The 20,018-nt window shown below is 25.8% G+C and overlaps 6 protein-coding genes across 16 annotated transcripts; 3 read left to right on the top strand and 3 right to left on the bottom strand.

Moving 5' to 3' along the window:
* Positions 1-81: 81 nt before the first annotated feature.
* LOC130676875 (sodium/potassium-transporting ATPase subunit beta-2-like) lies at positions 82-6,002 on the bottom strand. Its single transcript, XM_057483382.1, has 5 exons — positions 5,847-6,002; positions 4,937-5,194; positions 4,682-4,869; positions 4,332-4,605; positions 82-4,260 (listed from the first exon to the last, which is right to left on the bottom strand). The coding sequence occupies exons 1-5, from the start codon at positions 5,995-5,997 to the stop codon at positions 4,154-4,156; spliced, it is 978 nt and encodes a 325-aa protein (XP_057339365.1). The 5' UTR covers positions 5,998-6,002; the 3' UTR covers positions 82-4,153.
* Positions 1,854-3,801, top strand: LOC130676873 (sodium/potassium-transporting ATPase subunit beta-2-like). Its single transcript, XM_057483380.1, has 6 exons — positions 1,854-2,010; positions 2,657-2,797; positions 2,875-2,994; positions 3,060-3,241; positions 3,302-3,581; positions 3,661-3,801. Exons 1-6 carry the CDS (start codon positions 1,854-1,856, stop codon positions 3,762-3,764), a joined length of 984 nt encoding a protein of 327 aa, XP_057339363.1. The 3' UTR covers positions 3,765-3,801.
* LOC130676876 (sodium/potassium-transporting ATPase subunit beta-2-like) lies at positions 5,971-7,719 on the bottom strand. Of its 2 annotated transcripts, none has more exons than XM_057483383.1 (6): positions 7,464-7,719; positions 7,211-7,399; positions 6,900-7,141; positions 6,747-6,842; positions 6,518-6,683; positions 5,971-6,466 (listed from the first exon to the last, which is right to left on the bottom strand). In XM_057483383.1, exons 1-6 carry the CDS (start codon positions 7,588-7,590, stop codon positions 6,339-6,341), a joined length of 948 nt encoding a protein of 315 aa, XP_057339366.1. In that variant the 5' UTR covers positions 7,591-7,719; the 3' UTR covers positions 5,971-6,338. The 2 variants fall into 2 exon arrangements, with proteins under 2 accessions (XP_057339366.1, XP_057339367.1); XM_057483384.1 differs by having other exon boundaries at positions 5,971-6,451.
* A 164-nt stretch (positions 7,720-7,883) lies between these two features.
* LOC130676871 (GTPase-activating protein skywalker) lies at positions 7,884-14,262 on the top strand. 10 transcript variants are annotated; one of them, XM_057483370.1, is made up of 13 exons: positions 8,135-8,249; positions 8,354-8,457; positions 8,544-8,703; positions 9,674-10,426; positions 10,539-10,852; positions 10,919-11,062; positions 11,128-11,262; positions 11,331-11,549; positions 11,799-11,828; positions 12,202-12,291; positions 12,906-13,064; positions 13,130-13,359; positions 13,427-14,262. In XM_057483370.1, the coding sequence occupies exons 4-13, from the start codon at positions 9,796-9,798 to the stop codon at positions 13,566-13,568; spliced, it is 2,094 nt and encodes a 697-aa protein (XP_057339353.1). In that variant the 5' UTR covers positions 8,135-8,249; positions 8,354-8,457; positions 8,544-8,703; positions 9,674-9,795; the 3' UTR covers positions 13,569-14,262. The 10 variants fall into 10 exon arrangements, with proteins under 10 accessions (XP_057339352.1, XP_057339355.1, XP_057339354.1 ...); XM_057483369.1 differs by lacking the exons at positions 8,135-8,249; positions 8,354-8,457 and adding an exon at positions 7,884-8,022; XM_057483371.1 differs by lacking the exons at positions 8,135-8,249; positions 8,354-8,457 and adding an exon at positions 7,906-8,033.
* Positions 14,263-14,691: 429 nt separating this feature from the next.
* Positions 14,692-16,991, top strand: LOC130676877 (bcl-2-related ovarian killer protein homolog B-like). Its single transcript, XM_057483385.1, has 3 exons — positions 14,692-16,140; positions 16,215-16,670; positions 16,738-16,991. The coding sequence occupies exons 1-3, from the start codon at positions 15,901-15,903 to the stop codon at positions 16,870-16,872; spliced, it is 831 nt and encodes a 276-aa protein (XP_057339368.1). The 5' UTR covers positions 14,692-15,900; the 3' UTR covers positions 16,873-16,991.
* Positions 16,153-19,911, bottom strand: LOC130676870 (intraflagellar transport protein 80 homolog). The gene is made up of 9 exons (XM_057483368.1): positions 19,386-19,911; positions 18,903-19,309; positions 18,687-18,811; positions 18,371-18,625; positions 18,132-18,298; positions 17,870-18,067; positions 17,650-17,800; positions 17,011-17,584; positions 16,153-16,931 (listed from the first exon to the last, which is right to left on the bottom strand). The coding sequence occupies exons 1-9, from the start codon at positions 19,771-19,773 to the stop codon at positions 16,869-16,871; spliced, it is 2,328 nt and encodes a 775-aa protein (XP_057339351.1). The 5' UTR covers positions 19,774-19,911; the 3' UTR covers positions 16,153-16,868.
* Positions 19,912-20,018: the final 107 nt, after the last annotated feature.

The raw sequence follows: 20,018 nt of genomic DNA, 5'->3' as shown, positions 1-20,018 counted from the left end.
TATATAAATAATTATTTGCGCAATGTACCAAATATACTTAATTTACGTATAGGAATTTTGAGAAAAAATGTGAATAATGCGTTCACTAGTTAAATTTAGTATTAAATTAATACATGTGTGTTTTTAAAAATACATTATTTAGATATATTTAATTAGTGTATAATATTGTAGTTAAAAAAAAAAAAAAAGTAGGGTTGCAATAATAATAATTAATAATAATAATCGACAGTACCAACAGTTAATAATAATAATTATTATTATTATTATTTTCTTTCCTTGGGTTTATATATAATCGATAAAAAATATATTACTGAGTGTGAGAAAAACAAATGGAGTGGTAGCCATCTGGCGGTAAATATTTAAGGCTTAAAAAATGTCGATTAATAAAATTAAAAAATATAATTAGCAATCCTACGGCAAGTGAGTACTCAAATCGTGATTATTATTATACTAATAATAAAAAAAAAACTATTGTTAAATTAATTTATTATTATTATTATTATTATTTATTGTAATTGTTAATAAAACGAAGCGTGTAATGTCCAAGCATTTAATAATTTAATTGCTTGATTAATTGCTATTAATATTTAAAAAAAAAATTATTGTATAATAAATAGATGAATAATATTATTATACTGCAGTTGCTAAATTTCAAAAATTTCTAACAATTGTTATAATTTAAAAATAATAATAATAATAATTAAATTTTAAAAAAATAATAATAATATTGTTACAATGTAATTGGTTTATAAAAATATTAATTGCGGAATAATAATAATAATAATTAACAAATAATAAAAATCAAAATGTCAAAAAAATTGGTTTTAAAAATATTACGATTAAATAAATAAATTTAAAAAATATATATATTATATTGTAATTATAATTTATGTGTTACCTCGATGACAATTAGATTTCATTGTCACGGGTTCGATGATAATGATGATGATGATGATGATGATGATAAAATGGTGATATAAAAGCAGCACATACTAGGCAGGATGTAGTCAATTGGTTTAAAAGAGACTGCATTTTCGGTCTGACTCATATAAATTATTTAGAATTATATATATAATATATGAGGTGATAACCAGTTTTAGTTGGATTTATTTTAAAAAATTGTCCAAATCTACTTGACAATTTTTTGATACTGAAGTTGGCTGTCTAATAATTTTTTAATTTAAAAAAAAAAATGATTAATTATTTTTTCTTTTTCTGTGATTGATTACGAGAGTGAATTTAGCCGACAATTGACAATTTTTTAAAATTTTTGAACAATTTTTAAAAAAATTATCAGTCGATTAGTTGTGATAAAATATTTGAGGGGAAAGGTGTAGATATGGATCGAAGACTCAGGTAAAAGTATAAAGTATAGTACTTTAGTTACCTGAAGAATTATACATATATTTTTATGTATAGTTTGATGTGTAATTCTGGATAAAAAGGTGGGAGTAAGAGAGAATGAATAGAAAATTATAGAGAAGTAAAGAGAGAAGAAGAGGGCGTTAGCCTGGAAGTTAAAAAAGTGGGAGCGAGAAGTCTATAAGTTTAAAAGCAAAGCATGGAAATGAAAGGGAAGGGGAACAATAATAGATACCTCGTAAGTTTGTAACTGCTTGTAACGTTTGTATGCTGATGTGCTGATGACTGGATTACTGGATCGCTGAGAACTGAGAACTGAGAACGCCAACTAAAATTATTATACAAACTTGTCCATTCAATCTCATTCAGTTTATTCTCTAGTAGTCCACCGGGAGCAGTGGACTCTTGTTGTTTGTTGTTATTTATATTTTTTATAAAAAACGTGGTAAATTTATTATTTAAATAATAAAAAAAAAGTGATAACTATTACAATGGTGGCTAAGGATAGCAAAAAAGATTTAGGAGTTAAGGAGGAATCAATGAATCCTTATGAAAAACCACCAGAAATATCAGCACGTCAATCATTTAAAAACTTTTTTTACAACAAAGAAACTGGAGCCATCATGGGCCGGACACCCAGCAGTTGGGGTAACTAAAACTTTTATATTTATCGCATAAAATTAACTCCACCTTGCATGAATCATCCATTCATCACCGACACTAATTACATACTTTTTAAATATTGAACATTCCAACCATTTATTTTTTTTTCATTTTTATCATCTCAGCTGGCCAATTTAAAAACACAGTAAGGGAAAAATTTTTTATTATTTTTTGAACATGATTCAATTGATATTTGAAAAATTTTATTTTTGTCAGTCACTGTGTTTTTAAATTGAGCAGCTGATCTTTCCTGCTATCATCTTGTTGTTTAATTTTTTTATTGTCAAATAATTATGATGATGGTGATGGTGCATATACGGGACAATTGTTACAACTTCCCTTAATATATAACGAGGTCTATTAATATTAAATGATATATTTTAAAGGGCATAAATATTTAAAAAAAAAAAAAACGAAATATATATACGGATATATAAAAGGTTATTTAATATGATGGTTTCATTTTACAAGTAGGATGTTGATGATAACCTTGGCACAACATTGAATAATCATTTTATGTAATTGAATTGCTCCAATTGTTAGAGGGCATAGTATTAATCCTTTTATAAATTGTAACAATACCCGTAAAGTGATGATATAAAGTGTGTGTGTTTATAAATTAAATTTACAGGAAAAGTTGGATTATTTTATTTGATATTTTATGGAGTACTTGCTGCATTGGTAGCAATATGCTTTTGGTTTTTTTTCCAAACTCTTGATATGAGAATACCTAAATGGCAATTAGAAGGTTCAATTATTGGAACAAATCCAGGTATTTATATTTTATTTTATTTCATTTTATTTTATTGGATTCGATTGGATTGGATTTATTTTATTTTATTTATTTAGGTCTGGGATTTAGACCAATGCCACCATCGTCTAATGTTGAAAGTACTTTGATTTGGTTCAAGGGAACAGATCCAGAAAATTACAAGCACTGGGTTGATGAATTGACTGAGTTTTTAGGAGGTATTAATTTATATATTTTTATATTTTATATCATTTTTATATTAAAAAATAAAAAAATTATTTAGAGTACAAGAAATTGGGATCGACAGCTGGTCTAGGTGCTCATATAACAGATTGTGATTATCATAAATTACCAGTTCCTGATCAAGTTTGTGTTGTAAATGTACGACAATGGCATCCATGTACACAAGAAAATTTCTTTGGTTATCATAAATCTGGTCCATGTGTTTTTATAAAACTCAATAAGGTAAATTATTATTATTATTTTAAATTTATAATTATTTTATTGAATTTAAATTAAATTTAGATTTATGGCTGGAGACCAGAATATTATACATCAGTTGACCAATTGCCGGATAAAATGCCCCGTGATTTAAAAACAATAATTGGTAATTTAACTGCACGTCAATCAAAACAATTGAATACTATTTGGGTGTCTTGCCAAGGAGAAAATCCAGCAGATGAAGAAAATATTGGACCAGTTAAATATATTCCACAGCAAGGATTTCCAGGATACTATTATCCTTATGAAAATACTGAAGGTTATCTCAGTCCATTAGTTGCCGTTCATTTTGAAAGACCAAAAAGTAATTTATTTTATTTTATTTTTTTTTTTTTTTTTTTTCTGTTTATTAGTTATTTTAATTTATTTTATTTTATTTACAGCTGGAATTCTTATTAATGTCGAGTGCAAAGCTTGGGCGAGAAATATAAAACATAATCGTAATGATAAAATCGGATCAGTTCACTTTGAACTTTTAATTGACTAAAATCATTATTATTATTATTATTATTATTATTAATATTATTTTTTATAATGAATCTTAAATGCGACAACAATTCGCTAAATTATTATTATTAATTTTACATAAGCGCATTTACAAAAAAGAAATCAATGGATCTGATATTTTAAAATTACTGTAGTAATTTACAACAAAGAAAATGAATCTCTATATTTTATAATTTTATGAAATTTACAAAAAAAAATTGAACATACGTAAGTTGTGATTTTGAACAAATATATATTAAATATAAAGACTAATAAATTTATAAATTTAAATTAAAATGTAAGTACATTATTTTTTAATTGACATATTTAATCCCTGATACCGTTTATTGATAAATAATAAATAATTATACCTAAAATTATTTAAACAGATCAATCATCAATTCGTAATTCAAAATGAACCATACCAATTTTTTGTCGTTGATGGAATTTAATATTTTTAGCCCATGCACGACATTCCACATTTATTATTTTGTTTCCTGTTTAAAAATAATAATTAAAACAATTATTTTATTTTTTTAAATTATTTTATGAAATTAAAATAACTTACGCTCAGGCCGTTCAAATTTGACAGCAACAAGTGGACTTAGATAACCAGGTATATTTTTATAAGGATAATAATAACCAGGAAATCCTCGTATCTTAGGATAATATGTAATTGGTCCAAGTGATTCTCTGTCTTCAGCTTCTTCACCTTGACAGCTAACCCACACAGTATTCAATTCCGATTTATTACTATATGATTTAATGTGTTTTACAAGATCCGCTGGCATATCATCTGGTAATTCTGATGGTTCATAATAATCTGGTACCCAGTCAAATATCTAATACATAAAAATAATAATAATAATTATAATGTGGATTAAATTCGGAGTAGATAAAAAAAATAATAATAATTACCTTATTTAATTTAATAAAAATACATGGAGATGAATTATTAAATCCATATTGTTTCTCAGATGTACAATTTCCAAAATCTTTTTGTAAATTAACATCACAAACATGATTACTTTTTAAATTTGGAAATTCATAACTACATATCTGATGATTTACTCCACCATTTGATAGACTAGATTTATTTATATAATCTATAAAAATAGTTATTATTATTATTTATAATTTGTTTTGATTTTTTTTCTTTTTTTTACGACTTACTTTTAAGATAATCATCAAGTCGATTAATCCAAACTTCTCTTTGAGTTTGATTAGTTGATTTGTAAAAAATTAATGCTAGTTCATGTGGATTTTCTGATATTGGTCTAAATCCTAATCCTGGATTTGTTCCTATCAAACTTTGGTCAAGTGTCCATCTTGGTCTATCAGTACTTACTGTTGCCATTAAAGCTGCCATGCATGCTGCAAATAATGCTGCCAATGCACTGAAGAATACTAAATAAAAAAGACCAGTAATACCTAAAAAAAAAAAAAAAAATTAATAATTATTTATTTATTCTATAAATATATTCAATTATGGCAGTACTCCAATACTATAAATACAGAAATCACGTGGACTTTATTTATATATTTTAAATATTCATTATCACATTTACGTTGATACTGATAATTTTTACAAACAATTATTATTATTATTATTTATTTTGTGTTAAACAAAAAAGGAAAAAAAAAAAGTAATACAATAGAAGTTGTGTAATTTTAATTATATTACACAACACGTGTGACAAGACAGTTAATGAGGAAAAATAAAGAAAAAAAAACCAAATATGTTTAGCTTATCACGCGAGATCGTAAAGTTTTATCACAAAGATAAAAAAAAAAAAATCTTTTTTTTTTTTGTATATACATTTTAAAAAATATAACGAGTTTAATTTACATATGAATTAAGTTTTCTTTTTTTTTTATAAAATATATAACGAACTCAACAAGGACAAATCCTTGAAATTTCAAATCATGAAAGTTCAATTTTAAAAATAATAAAAATAACTGTCTTTATATGTTAGTTTTACTGAGTGATAATAAATATGATAAATAGATAGCGCGTAGAAAATAGATAAAATAAAAGTAGAACATTAGATATATTTAAAAATTAATAAATTATAATATTTACCCCATTGTTTTCTATTTTTTCCTAACACTGTTTTTTTTTCAGGATTATAAAAAAAATCTTTAAATTTGTTAAATTTGCTTTTAATAATTGGAATTCTCATATAATCATCAGTATATTCATTTGCTTTTTCATTATTATTTCTACGACTCATTTTAACAACACAAATTCGTGAGCACGAGTGATGATAAATAAAATAAAAATAAAAATAAAAATAAAAATAAAAAATATGATTAAGTATCCCCGCTATTTAAATTCTTTCACTCGACTGCTGTCTATTCAATGTAATGATTACTGCCCACGACTGTTGCTCTTGTATACTCTTGTCTGCTCTACTCACTACAATCTACAATCTTATTCATTTCCTCTACCTTTATTTTAGTCCCTTCCCCACCAGATACCAAACTAACATACTAACACACAACATACTCTTACTTCTTATATTAAATTCCAATAACACTACAGACCACTACGTCATTCAAATAACAACAAAATTTATTTATTATCATCATCATCATCATCTTCATTAAATATTTGAAAATACAATGGGCTGCTTTGATCGATATTATAAGCCCACATGTTACATTTTATTGTTATCAGTCTATTAGCTGTAATTAAAAACTCTAATTGATTATTTATTATTATTATTATTTTAGTGATTATAAATCCATTACCAGTAAGATTATTAAAAATTAATGCCACTACTGGTGACAAGTAGTTGGGGTGTCCGGTAAAAGGAAAATAATTGACAGGTAAACCAGCAAGTGGAAGATAATCAATAATTCCCATGTGTTGATTGTCAAAATTTGTCGCACCGGTACAAGATATCCAAATATAAGGCTAAATAAATTATTTATTATTTATTATTTATTTATTTTTTATTATTATTAGTTAAATTCGTACCTGAGAAGTAGATCGCACAAGTGTTTTCAATGTCGTCGGCATGTATTCCGGTAATTCTGATGTTTTGTTGTAATAAACTGGTGACCATTCAAATCTCTAATAATTATAATTACTTATTATTATCAATTAAGTATAAATATGTATTATAAATACCTTATTTAATTTTAAATAAACGCATGGTTTATGTTCAAAATATCCGTATGGTGAAACAGAACATTTTCCTAATAATTTTATGTCAAAATAAAGCGATGAATTTTTATATATTTTATTGCGATATGAATTTAAAAAATTATCAATCGCTCTAATGTAACCTTGAGCTTGTGATTTTTTATTATTTTTATTTATCCAAATTATTGGTGCCACAGAAATATGAATGTTTGGTATAAATCCTAGACCTGTTTTTTTTTTTTTTTTCAAATTTAATTATTATTATTATAATAATAATTAGTTAAAATTATAATTACCTGGATTTTGTGTATGTAAATCACGATTAAGAGGTTGATAATATATTATTCTAGATTCAATTGATTTTTCATATGAATGCTGGATGTATGGACGATCAAATCCAATATTTTTAAAGCTAATCCACAGTTGTAATATAAATATTGAAAATAATGCTCCGTAAAAACATAAATAAAATAATCCCAACTGACCTTTTTTTTTACATATTATAATTATTAAAATTATAAATTTAATTATAATAATAATTATAATTACCCCATTCTTTGAAAGTTCGATTTAAAAATGCGCGCGTGTCATTATCCCAAATAAATCTTAAAAAATTATTCCAATTTCCTAAATTTCTTCTCGGTATACGTCTTTGATAATAAGCTTCATCATGCATAATTATTATTATTATTTATTATTATTATTATGATTTAATTACTTTACACACATGTCAGAGCCGCTACAACTGTCAGTTGAAAATCGCGCGTAATTTGAATCGGTAACTTACCGACAGAAATAAAAAAGATGGCGCTGATAAATCAAATTGATTATTGAAATTTTTTTTTCTTTTTAATTCACACGGGAGAAAAAAAAATGATATCCATGTAAACTGTAGTCAATAAATAGATATTGTGGTCTCTGTTGTAATCAACAATTTAACTGGTGTCTTTGTTGCTCTAATAGTTTCAACCCCTCGGTATCTGCATTGATATAGAAAACAACGAAGACAAGTAGAAATAGTTAAAAAAAAAAAATAAATAAATAATAAGAAGAATAAAAAATTGTAAGCAGGGACAGGAACAGGGACGATTACGACGAGGAACCATCAGTACGTATCACGTATGATTTTATTTTATTTTATATACACATATATGTCTTGTACAATATCTATAATAATTATATGTATATATATATATATATATGTATATCAGTCTGTGTGTATTTATTAGAGTGTCGAGTGTCTGATGTGTGATGTGTGGTGATGTGCTAGTGCGACTACTCAGTGGTAGCTGCTAAAATATTATTATATATAATAATCTGAATCTCTACCAAAGAGTAAGAGAGTTTATAATCTTTACTGCACACGTACACACCTGACTTGGTTTTTTAAAAAAAAACATTTTTCCTTAGTTATTTATTTAAATAATTATTATTTTTAGTGATAGTGGTGGTGGTGTTTGCTCTTGGTGGATCTTTCTATAACAATTGTGTATATTATAGACAACTAATCCAATAAAATAAAATAATATAATAACAATAATTGGTACAGTGATATTGTCAAGTGTATTATCAGTAGTGTGATAGTGTTATTGTTTTTAAATAAATTAATTATTTATTTTTTTTCATCAGGTTACTGATTACTGATGAATGCTGCTACACATAAATTTAAATTATCATAACCGGGATATAAAAAATATAATAATAATAAAATAACTTAAATTTCATCATCTCGTTATTATTTTAAGTAGCAACGATTTGTTTGGATTTATGGTGTCAAGTCACATTGGCGGTAATTAGTTTTATTATTATCATTTTTTTTTTTTTTCTTAATTTTTAATTTTTTAATATGATATATAATAATAAAATTTTTAAAAGCGAGGTCGCAAAAGCTCTTGCTGGTTATCTCTGTTGGTATTATATATTATATATGTATACAGTGCCCCTTTAGACACAGACTCCGCCCTTTCAATTTTACCTCGTTAATTCGAAACCACGATTTCATCCGCATTAATGGCAAATGGTAAATGGCAATGTCAGCGTCACACGCATCATTATTATTATTATTATTATTGTTATTATTATTATATACCGTAGTGTTAAACTCTATATATATTATAAATTTACTAATTCTTGTTATTGTTGATATCTATAAATACAACAGATAATACGATTTATAATATTTTATATAATTAAGATGCATAAACTTAAAGTTAAATACTTGAGTAAATAACTATAATAATAATACTGATAATAATATTTGCATACTTATTATTATAATCTCTATTTAATATTATTATTTTTAGTTGTTGTTATTGTTATTAAAACTCTATTTTAATAAACTATTAAATGATTAACAATTAAAAATAATAATAAAAAAAAAAGATAAAATATATTTTGGCATTTGGTTCATGTATAATGTCATGTGATTTGGACAGTTGCCATAAATACACACACGCCTTTTTATCCACTCTAATAATGGAAACATTTAAAGATTTAGCCATTACAGGTCTGTAAAAAAATTTTAAAAAATTAATGAGGATGATAAAAATTTTTTCGAGTACAAGTACAAGAATATTAGTCGTAATAAATTTTAATCATTATCATTATCATGATAATGATGATGATGATGCCTGTTAAGAACCTCAAGTTACTAATTTTAGATCATTTTAAATTTTATTCCATAGGTTATTTAAGCAGAGATGCATTAAATTATTAAACTGTAGCACTTGAATAATTTTAACTATAAATTATTATTACAGATGAAAATAGTAACAACTGTAGACTTGACATAAAACGGTGGTAATGATAAAGAACTTGATCAATCAAATTATGGACGGGGGTCCAGTACCACCGTAGTTTTTAATTAAACAAAAAACAATAAATGTTTGCCATGATATTAACAACGACTACAACCAGCTCAAATAGAACTAACACAAGTCATTCACCTCCAGTATCATCATCATCATCATCATCAGTAGCAGCAGTAGCAGCAGCAGCAGCAAATATGTCAATGATTGAAGAAGATCCAGTAAATACAACAACAACAGGTACAGGAACAACAACAACAACAACAACAACAACAACAACAACAGGAACAGTTACTACTGATGAACCATTTCCACCTCATGTTGATGCAACAAACATTGTAATCAATCCAGAATCACCTTCTAGTAAAAAACAAACTCTTAAATCATTTAATGAAGTAAATACATTGATACAAAGTAATAGAAAACGTGAAGTTAAAATAATTTTACGTGAAAATGCTTGGCCATTAAATAATGGAATAAGAGCACATTTATGGCCGGCACTTTGTCAGCAACATACATCAGCTAAAAATATATTTACAAAAGCTGAGGATGGTTTTTATTGGGCCATGGTTACCTCATTATTTGGTACTGTTGGTAAGAATGATAAAGATAGTAAGAAAAGTCCTATAAAAGGTTTAGAGGGAAAGGGTATTACTTTTCCCTCTAAAGCCACTCCTTCACAAATTGTTGAATTAATTGATGAAAGTAAGGCGGCTTCAATTTTTTTTTCATTTTTTTTAATTATTCGCTATTTAATAAAAATAATTAAATTTATTAAATTAAAAAAAAAATATTAATAACAATTATTATTTAACAGAATTATCAGAAAAGTCAATAGTATTGCCGTCATTTGTTGACAGCAGTCATTGTCTATCGTACAATTTAACTGGAAAGGGTAGAAATATTGCTGATCGTGTAGTATCTGTATTAGGATTTTCATGCCCAGATATAACATACAGTCCAACACTTTATCCATTTACGGCATTACTTTTACATTTTATGACTGAGGAAGACTGTTATCACTGTATGGCAAGTTTAGTTGCTTGCAAAGATAAAGTATTTGTAACACAAACAAAATTATTGTTTGAAGTTACGTGGAAAACTGTCGAACAAATAGCTAAAAAATATGTCGTAAGTTTTTTATATTCAACTAAAATAATTTAAAATTTCATTTATTAATTAAATTTATTATTATAGAAATCAGCAGCTGCGCATTTATCACGACACAGTGGTATGAGAGGTGATAGAATTTATTCTGATTGGATTTGGTGGATTCTTCAATTACTTCCATTTCAACATATTGTCAGGGTAATGGATTGTTTTTTACACGAGGGTTCAAAGGTAATGTTTATTTTTATTTTTATTTATTATTATTATGAATATTAATTTTATTTATTTTCTAAAAGGTATTTTATCGCATTGCAATGGCAATATTGTTATTATTTTATAAACATTCATCGTCACAGTCATCGGAATGGATGCAAGAAATAGTTAAACATGGATTAGATACAGCATTATCAAAATTTTGCCGCCAAATACCGGTAATTAATTTTTTTTAAAAATAAATCAAATAAATTGATTGATTGATTGATTGTTTATTTTTTTTTAGGTAAGCCCGGCAAAATTATTAAGAATAGCATTTGGAATTCGCGGACTAACATCGGCTTACATATCAAAAGTATTTTTACGTACAGAATTAACATTAAAAAGCAGGACTGTATTAACAGGCTCGCGATCACTTGCACGATCTCGATCATCGGACAATTTACCAACAAGTCAATCTCAAGTCAACATACAGATGATGTCACACACACTTACTATACGAGAGGTAATACTATTTTATATAATTTATAAATAACTATTCATATTTAATATTATTGGCAATGTTAATCATATATAATAACACATAACCAACGATTTCCCTTTAATTATTATTGTTATTTTTTTATTCTTACGTCAATTATTATTTGGGTTGCTAATCGTGATAAATTCAATTTAAAATCTATCAGTTTCTTTTTTTTTTTCGTTTTTTTTTTTTTTTTTTTCTGTTGAATTATTGTTGATGATTTGTTTTCAGAAAGAGTGTGAAGAAACATTCAAAGACAGGGTATTGTATAATTATATTTTTGGCAAATGTGTCGTTTATTTTAATGTGCTATTTTTTGCCATTGTGATGATCTAAAACTACTCTACCACTTTTTTATTTATTTACCTAATATTTTTCATATATATTCGCCCAATTATTAAATTTTATCGCGAGAGCTTTTCATTTTAATCACTTGAATTAATTAATTAATTAAAAGACCTCATCCTCGCGATTTAATTAATTAAGATTAACCTGCCATTGTTCATTTATTTTTTTTTTATTTTTTTAATAATTATTATTTTTTTTTTTTAATCATAATATTGTGTGTGTTTGGCTGCATTAATGGATTAATCGTGTTACGATTTTAAAAAAATAATAAATAAAAAATAAAAAGGGTTCACATAGTCCGGAACCGCGGTCTTATGCAATGGGAGCTTATCCCATACAGGGAATTAAATCACTAGTCGTTGAGGAAGATGAAAATGTAAGTATTCATTAATAAAAAAAAAAAAAGATATATAAAAAAGTAGCAGAGTGTAAAATTGTCATCGTCCATTAGGTGTCTGGCTGCAACCACTGATAATTTGGAATTTTATTTGTTGTTGTTATTATTATAAATTATTTTATTTAGTTAATTAATTAATTAATTATGCTATTAAATTATTATATTTATTGCAGAGCTATAATTATTATTTTTTATTACGAGGATGATGGTCAATCATCTGCTGTTGTTGTAATATTAATTATTTATTATATATTTTAAAGGAAAAAAAAGTTTATAAATAAATTTTCATACATTTTCATTTGTTTATTTATTTATTTTATTATATATTTATTGCTGCGCTTCTCCATGCATTCACTTTTTTTTTTTAATTTAATTTAATTTATAATAATTATTAAAATAAAAAAATAAAATGAGATTGCATGAGACTAAAAAAGTTTGGGCATGATTTTATTTTGAAAATACAAAAAAAAAATAATGTTTATTTATTTAAATAAATTGTGTGTTATGCATGATTTATGAGTTATGTTAATTGGAAAGTAAAATATTATTTTATTCAATTTAATTTAGTTTTTTTATTGTTTTTATTCCACTAGCTGTTTACGTTGTGGTCGTGGTTACCAGTCAGGATAACAATGTACCAGCCTACTTTACTATATACTACTGAAGAACACGGATGTTCATTAACGACATTCTATTTACGAGTTGAACAACATGAGCCAACTTTATTAATGATTAAAACCTGTAACAATGAGGTAATTTATTTAAAAATTAATAACTAATTCGAATATTTGAATCATATTATATTATTTTTGATAAGGTATTTGGTGCGTATTGTTCAACGAGATGGTGTGAGCGTAATATGAAAGATGACAAAGGACATAGACAAGCATATTTTGGTACTGGAGAAACATTTTTATTCAGTTTATATCCAGAACGTGCTAAATATCCATGGGTTGGTATGGATTCAACGCACAATGATATAAAAGTTCATCATTCAGCAGAATTATTTATGGCTGCTGATTCTAAAATGATAACAATTGGCGGCGGGTAATTATTTATTATTTTAAATAAATATTAATTATTATTATTTATTATTATTATTATTATTTTTAAGTGACGGTCAAGCTATTTGGATGGATGAAAATATAAGATATGGAAAAACTGATCACTGTTCGACATTCAACAATCCGCCTCTCTGTGCCAGCGGTGATTTTGAAATAAGAGTATTGGAAGTATATGGTTTTTCCGGAGCTTAATATATATCTATCTACATATATATATCCTTTAATTTAAAAAAAAAGAAATTAATAAGAAAAAAATCTACTGCCATTAAATATTCTCTCTATATTTGTGTCGATTAGCTGAAAGTTTTAAATTAAATTTCGTGTGTCATCGATGTTAAATTATATATATATATACATATATATAATCTGCTTAAACAATAGTATTATTAGACTTGAATTGCCAATTAGTCAGCTGTTAAAATTTAAAAAAGAATATAAAAATAATAATTATTATGACTGTACAATTTAAAAAAAAAAAAAAAGAAAAAAAAGAAAAGAAAAGAAAAGAAAACATAATGACTCTAGTTAATCGTTAACGCTTCAATTGCATTATATAGATTTTTTTTTCTTCTTAGTTTATATATATATATATATCTATATAAATATAAATATATGTACATATATTAGTCACTAAACAGGATAATAATTTTGCTTCTGTTATAAACAATAGGCGTAAGTTTGCGTTGGGAACAATTGAGCGCGTATTTATTATTTATGAGATAAAATAAAATGAAGAAGCAATTGAGTGAGACAATTATTATTATTATTATTTAATTAATTAATTAATTTATATATAGACTTAACAATTAATAATAAATATGACTGCGCCTAGTCGATTATTGTCTATCGAGTAAGGCTCTCTTTATTGCAGAAAAAAAAAAAGAAAGTAATTGTGAAAAGTGTAGAGATTTAATCATTTTTAGTTTTTTTTTTCTTCTATTCCAAAGTCAATCAAGTCCTGATTATTTTATATAAATATGTATATTTAATATATTTTAAGGTCAAGCCTCAAATTATAAAATAATAATAATAATAATAATATTTTTGACGACAATAAATATTGAGAAATAGTTTAAGTAAAATGAATTTTCTGTTAAACTTTTATTCTTTTTCTTGTTTTTTTTTGTTTTTTGTTTTTTGTTTTTCAAAGTCGTACTCATTGGACCTGAAATAGTTAATATTCCTGTACATATTTATATTATAATTTCTTTAATGTTTATTATATTTTACTCATTTATATTATTTGTAATTTATGTAAAATAAATTTATCAGATGCGATAAAAAAAAAAAAATATATACATATATATTAAAGTATTGGTTTTTAATTAACAATTAAATCAATTTGTAAATAATTAGTTTAAAATAATTTGGTAATTTTTTAAAAATTCTTATATCTGATAGATTTGTTGTCTTTTTTTTTTTAATTTTATTTTTTTTTAAATTGCTTCGAAAATGATTGTTCCATCGACAGGATAGTTTATAATTTCACCTGATTATAATGTATATATATTTAAAGTTTATAGTCTCGGTGATTAAGTACAATATGTAGATCTATTAGAACATAAAAATAATTCATTTAAATAACCATCGAGACTTTTACCCCGTGGGGTTGCATATCATAAATAAAAAATATAAAAAAAAAAACGGCTTACATTTCTATGTCAAATATATATTATAATCTTGTGTTTAATATATTAATCCGTTGACTATTTGTTACGTTGAGTGAAAATATATATATATAAATATATAAATTTATTTATTAGTTTATCTCTGATACAACGACGTGTAATTACAATTAACCAGACTATGGCCAATTTAAATTATATGTAAACAAAAACAAAATATAGTATTATTCAATTTACAGTAAATCATATAAATAAAAAATGATTAAATGAAAAAAAATAATAAGAAAAAAAAAAAAAAGAGGAATTTTTTTCTTAAGAAAAGTAATTAACATTTTTATTTCTTATTGGACTATTGATAATTTTTATGAATAGATGTTTGTATGTGAGTACATGCGAATGATAGTGACATGAATAAGTGATACAAAAAGTAAGTCTCTGTGTCTGTGTTTGCCCTCTTACCAAATACATCATCATTACTTACTCGGTGTATATACTTATTATTATTATTATTATTATTATTATTATTATTATTATTATACCTGGATGACTTTGATACGTGTCTCTTGTATATAGAATATTACAACACTACAAACTATTGAGTAGTCGTTAAATTACACTTACAATTCAGTAAACCCGATTACTTTTATTTTCACTTTAGTCGTTTAGTCGCGCGTACACTCAACGCACTACTTGTTCTCTTGCTCTCTTGTCTCTTTTCTTATTTATCATTACAAATTGTTAATAATTTTATTATAAAAATGTCATAATTTTTAAAATATTATACTTTATCTGTCATAATGTACGTGTGCACTTGAAAAGATTTTTTTTTTTAAAACATTTTTTGTGAGTTATCAGAAGACGTGTTAGTAATTAATAATAATAATTAATAATATATTCCAATGGTATCGCGTGTGGCTAATAAAGTTGACGATAAATTATTATCCGTACCACCTGTAAATGATTATGTACGAAGAAGTAGCTTGTCATTATTAAATTTGCCGGATAGTTCGTCATTTCAAGGTGTCGCGGGTTCTGCTAGACGACGATTGAGTAACGTCAGTGATGTTGTGTCGAAAAAAATATCAGATACTATTGGCTGGCGATCTGTTGGTGCAAATGTTGAGCTTGCTGTTATGCAGGTAATTTACATATTTATTTTTTTATTTTTTTAAATTATTAGTTTGTTATAAAAAAAATTGTTGTTTTTTAAAAGGGTTCAGTACTTTGCGGTCAATTTATTAAAAATCGGCTGAAACGATCGGGAATATTTCAAAAAAAATTGGGATTAAAAAGAATGCGAAGTGGAGGAATGATGTCATCTGAAGGATTACTAATTATAGCAGAAGTATGTCCGGTATTAAATAATTTAGGAGCTGAATTAGAAAAAATGTATCCAAAATTGTATAAAAATATTGCGCGGCAAATAGGAGCTGGATCATTTTCAAATGAACAATCTGCTGCGGAAGCTATCACTGATGTATCCCGTGAATTATTGAGAACCGGTGAAATGACATGGAGTAAAATAATATCATTGTATTCAGTGGCTGGTGGTGTTGCTGTTGATTGTGTACGTCAAGGGAAACCCGAATTTATAGGAGCTATTCAACGAGCAATGACAAATGTCCTTGAAGAAGATTTAGCGTCTTGGATTCAAGCTAATGGAGGATGGGTAATTTTTTTATTTACTAATTAAAATAATAAATATTTATTTATTTATTTAAATTAAAATATTATAGATTGCATTAAGTAATAGATGCCGTACAAGCATTGATTCAGACACATGGCAAGAACGTGACACATTAATTTTACTTATTTCAACCACTGTTATTATGGGACTTGCATTATTATTGCGGATATTTATATTTTATTAATTATCATCAGATTTATTGTTGTCATCAGTCTCTACCTCCGTTTCTGTGATTATACTATTCTGTATATTAAATAATAATAATTAGAGTAATTAACAATTGATTTAAATAAATAATAATAATAATAATAAATTAAATTACCATTGATTTACGTTTATTTTTAATTAAAGAAATATAACTTGAATTTGTTTCTTTTTTGTCAAGTAACTTGAGATAAATTTCTCGTGCTTCAAGAACTTGATCAACTTGTTTTTTATGACGAACTGCCAACTCGAGTGCTCGGTTCCAATTATACATTTGAATATTAATACGAATAGCTTCAGCAATAAATCCATGCTGAAGAAGAATTCCCTCAGCTGCAAGTAAATCACCAGAAAGTAATGACATTTCTGATAATTTTTCTGTTTTATTTGATATTTTTTGTATCTGCTGAATATAATCAACTTTATCATAACGTTCTATTGCAGCGTACGCTTCTTCAGCGGCACTAAGTTGTTTATTTTCAGTGGCCATTACCGCCATACATGTCCAAAGAATATCATTTTGTGTTATTCGGCAAAGTGATAAACCATCTTGCCACTTATTATTCATAACATGATGATGCAGTGTTGTAAAGAATGTATAAAATGACACAGCAATCAATGCTCCGTCACTCCGTCTTATTGTTACCATTCCATTTTTAACATTTTTAATACTAGGCTGTTTACCAAATTCACTGAAAAAAATTTTAAAAAAATTTATTTATCCATAAATTTAAATATTTAAAAAAAAATGACATACTTGTTTTCTTTGTCTATACGAGTCCGTCGTATTATTTTACGATCACTGTAATGAATACAATTAGGACAAAGCCAAATTGACAGAGTTGCGTCCAACATTGCAGCTAAAATATTAGCATCGATTGCCCATGCAATACTTTGTGCCATTGCCGCTAAAAAAAAAATTTTAATTTCATTTAAATTTAATTTTATTGGTAATTTAAATGAAGTAATTAGTTTACCTATTTTACAAATACGCCCAATACCACTGGAACGTATTGTTATTAAATATAAATCTCTAGTGACGTCAATGAACGCCAGCTGCCGATAATTAATTCCTCCAATTTGGTTTATTGCAATTTCATTAATATTACACGTGTGTAAATGCGGTTGAATTTCATTTACCGGTTTATTGCTTGACAATTCCAATATATGTAGTACTAAATATTATAATAATAAAATAAATTTAAAAAAATAAAAATAAAGAAAAAAAATAATTTTTACATTTTTCATTGACTTGATCACGAAGAACAAGAGTATCAGAGCAGAGTGCAATGCACGGAGGATAAAGTCGCTCATCTTGAGTAATTCCTTTCCACTTTGGGACACTGAGTAATCGTCCTTGATAGCTGTACAACGTCATAACATTCCATTCAATCAACAAAAAATGCCTGTCAATAATAATTTATAAAAATACTTATATTTAATTTCGATTACTTATTAAAAGAAATGAATAAAATTACTTTTCAGCTAAAATAATAGCAGATATTGTTGAATTTTTTAAATCAAATATTATCGGTGTATTCCAATTTGTTGATGAATAAATATGACACTGATTTGTTGTAACAACAACCAAATGATTAAATCCTAATTCCATGTGAACAACTCGATCAGAAATTTCAAGCATTTCAACAATTCCACTATTATTACTAATTTCTCTTACTTGGATTGTTTTCCTTTTAATTAATGTCGCTTCATAATTATCCCATTCAACTTTTCTATAATTTTTATATTAAATAAATAAGTATTTTTTTAATCATTATTATAAATAAATAAAACCTGTCAATAACGTGAGCCATTAAAACGGTTGAATTTCCACAAGCCATTGCCACTTGGGTACTGTCATTGGACCAGCCAATGCTGTATATACTTCCTGTGTTTACTTTTTCTAATGAATGAGACCACTGATTAATATAAAAAAAAAAAAAAAAAAAAAATATGTATTATAATTATTTAAATGAATATAGTTTTTTATTTTTTATTTTGTTGACTTACTCCAGTTTTGTCGCATAATTTAATAGTATTGTAAGAACCAACAGCAAAATAATTACCATTGGGACACCATTCAACGCAAGTTATTGGATATTCACCCATAGCACTTGTAAATAAAATATTGCCATTACTGTCCCATAATTTATATCGGCAATCTTCACCTCCAGAAATAATTAAATTATTGTTACGATTCCAAGATACCGTTAAAATTAATCCTTCATGTGCATACCACTTTCGTAATTTTGAATTAAAATTAAGTGGCTGTAATGCCAATTGCGATCCTTGGGAATAAATTATTTCTGATGAATCTGGACTCCATGCTGCTGATAAAACGGCATGAGTACCACGAACTACTGTCGAACGTAGCATTCCACTTCTTGACCATATTTTAATCATTCCATCTTCTCCAGCTTTATTTAAAAAAAAAAAAAAACAATAAATAAATCAAGTAAATTAAAAGAAATTGTTTAAATAAATAAGATTTACCAGTCAGCAGTGAAGAGCCATCATGACTCCATTTTCCTCTCAAAGTTGCACCCTTGTGAGCATCAACAGATTTTTCAATTCTCCCATTTTTATTTACCAAATAAAATTTACCATCAGCAGTTGTTATCAATAAAACATCATGTGATTGTTTTTTAATACTTGTTCCAGTATTTTGTATTGCACGTGGATGCCATTGCATGTCAGTTGGATTAAAATCATCAGAAAATTGAATAATTTTATTTGTTTGAATTAAACTACCATCTAAATGCCAACACAAAAGTAAATGATCTTCTCCAATTGAGTAAACATCTTCTGGTGAATTCCAACCAACACATGTTACTATTTTATTATGACCATTTTTATCCCAAAGTGATACTTTGAACTTCATTTTATTAAATAATAAACTAGAAAATTTTTATAATCAACTGCACCTGTCATTTCCATCCGTTTCCAAGGCAACGAAATCAAAACAAAAAGTCCCCTTTATATATTTTTTTAAATATTTTTTTTTATTTATAAATGCATAAATTATTTATATACAATATGAGGCAATTACATTAATTAATATTATTATTATTGCAAAAAAAATTACATCAATTTTTGTTCATTTATTATATTATTAAATACTTGTTA

The sequence above is a fragment of the Microplitis mediator genome, chromosome 11, assembly GCF_029852145.1.
Source record: "Microplitis mediator isolate UGA2020A chromosome 11, iyMicMedi2.1, whole genome shotgun sequence".
NCBI lineage: Eukaryota > Metazoa > Arthropoda > Insecta > Hymenoptera > Braconidae > Microplitis > Microplitis mediator.
This window is presented reverse-complemented; position numbering and strand designations above follow the sequence as displayed.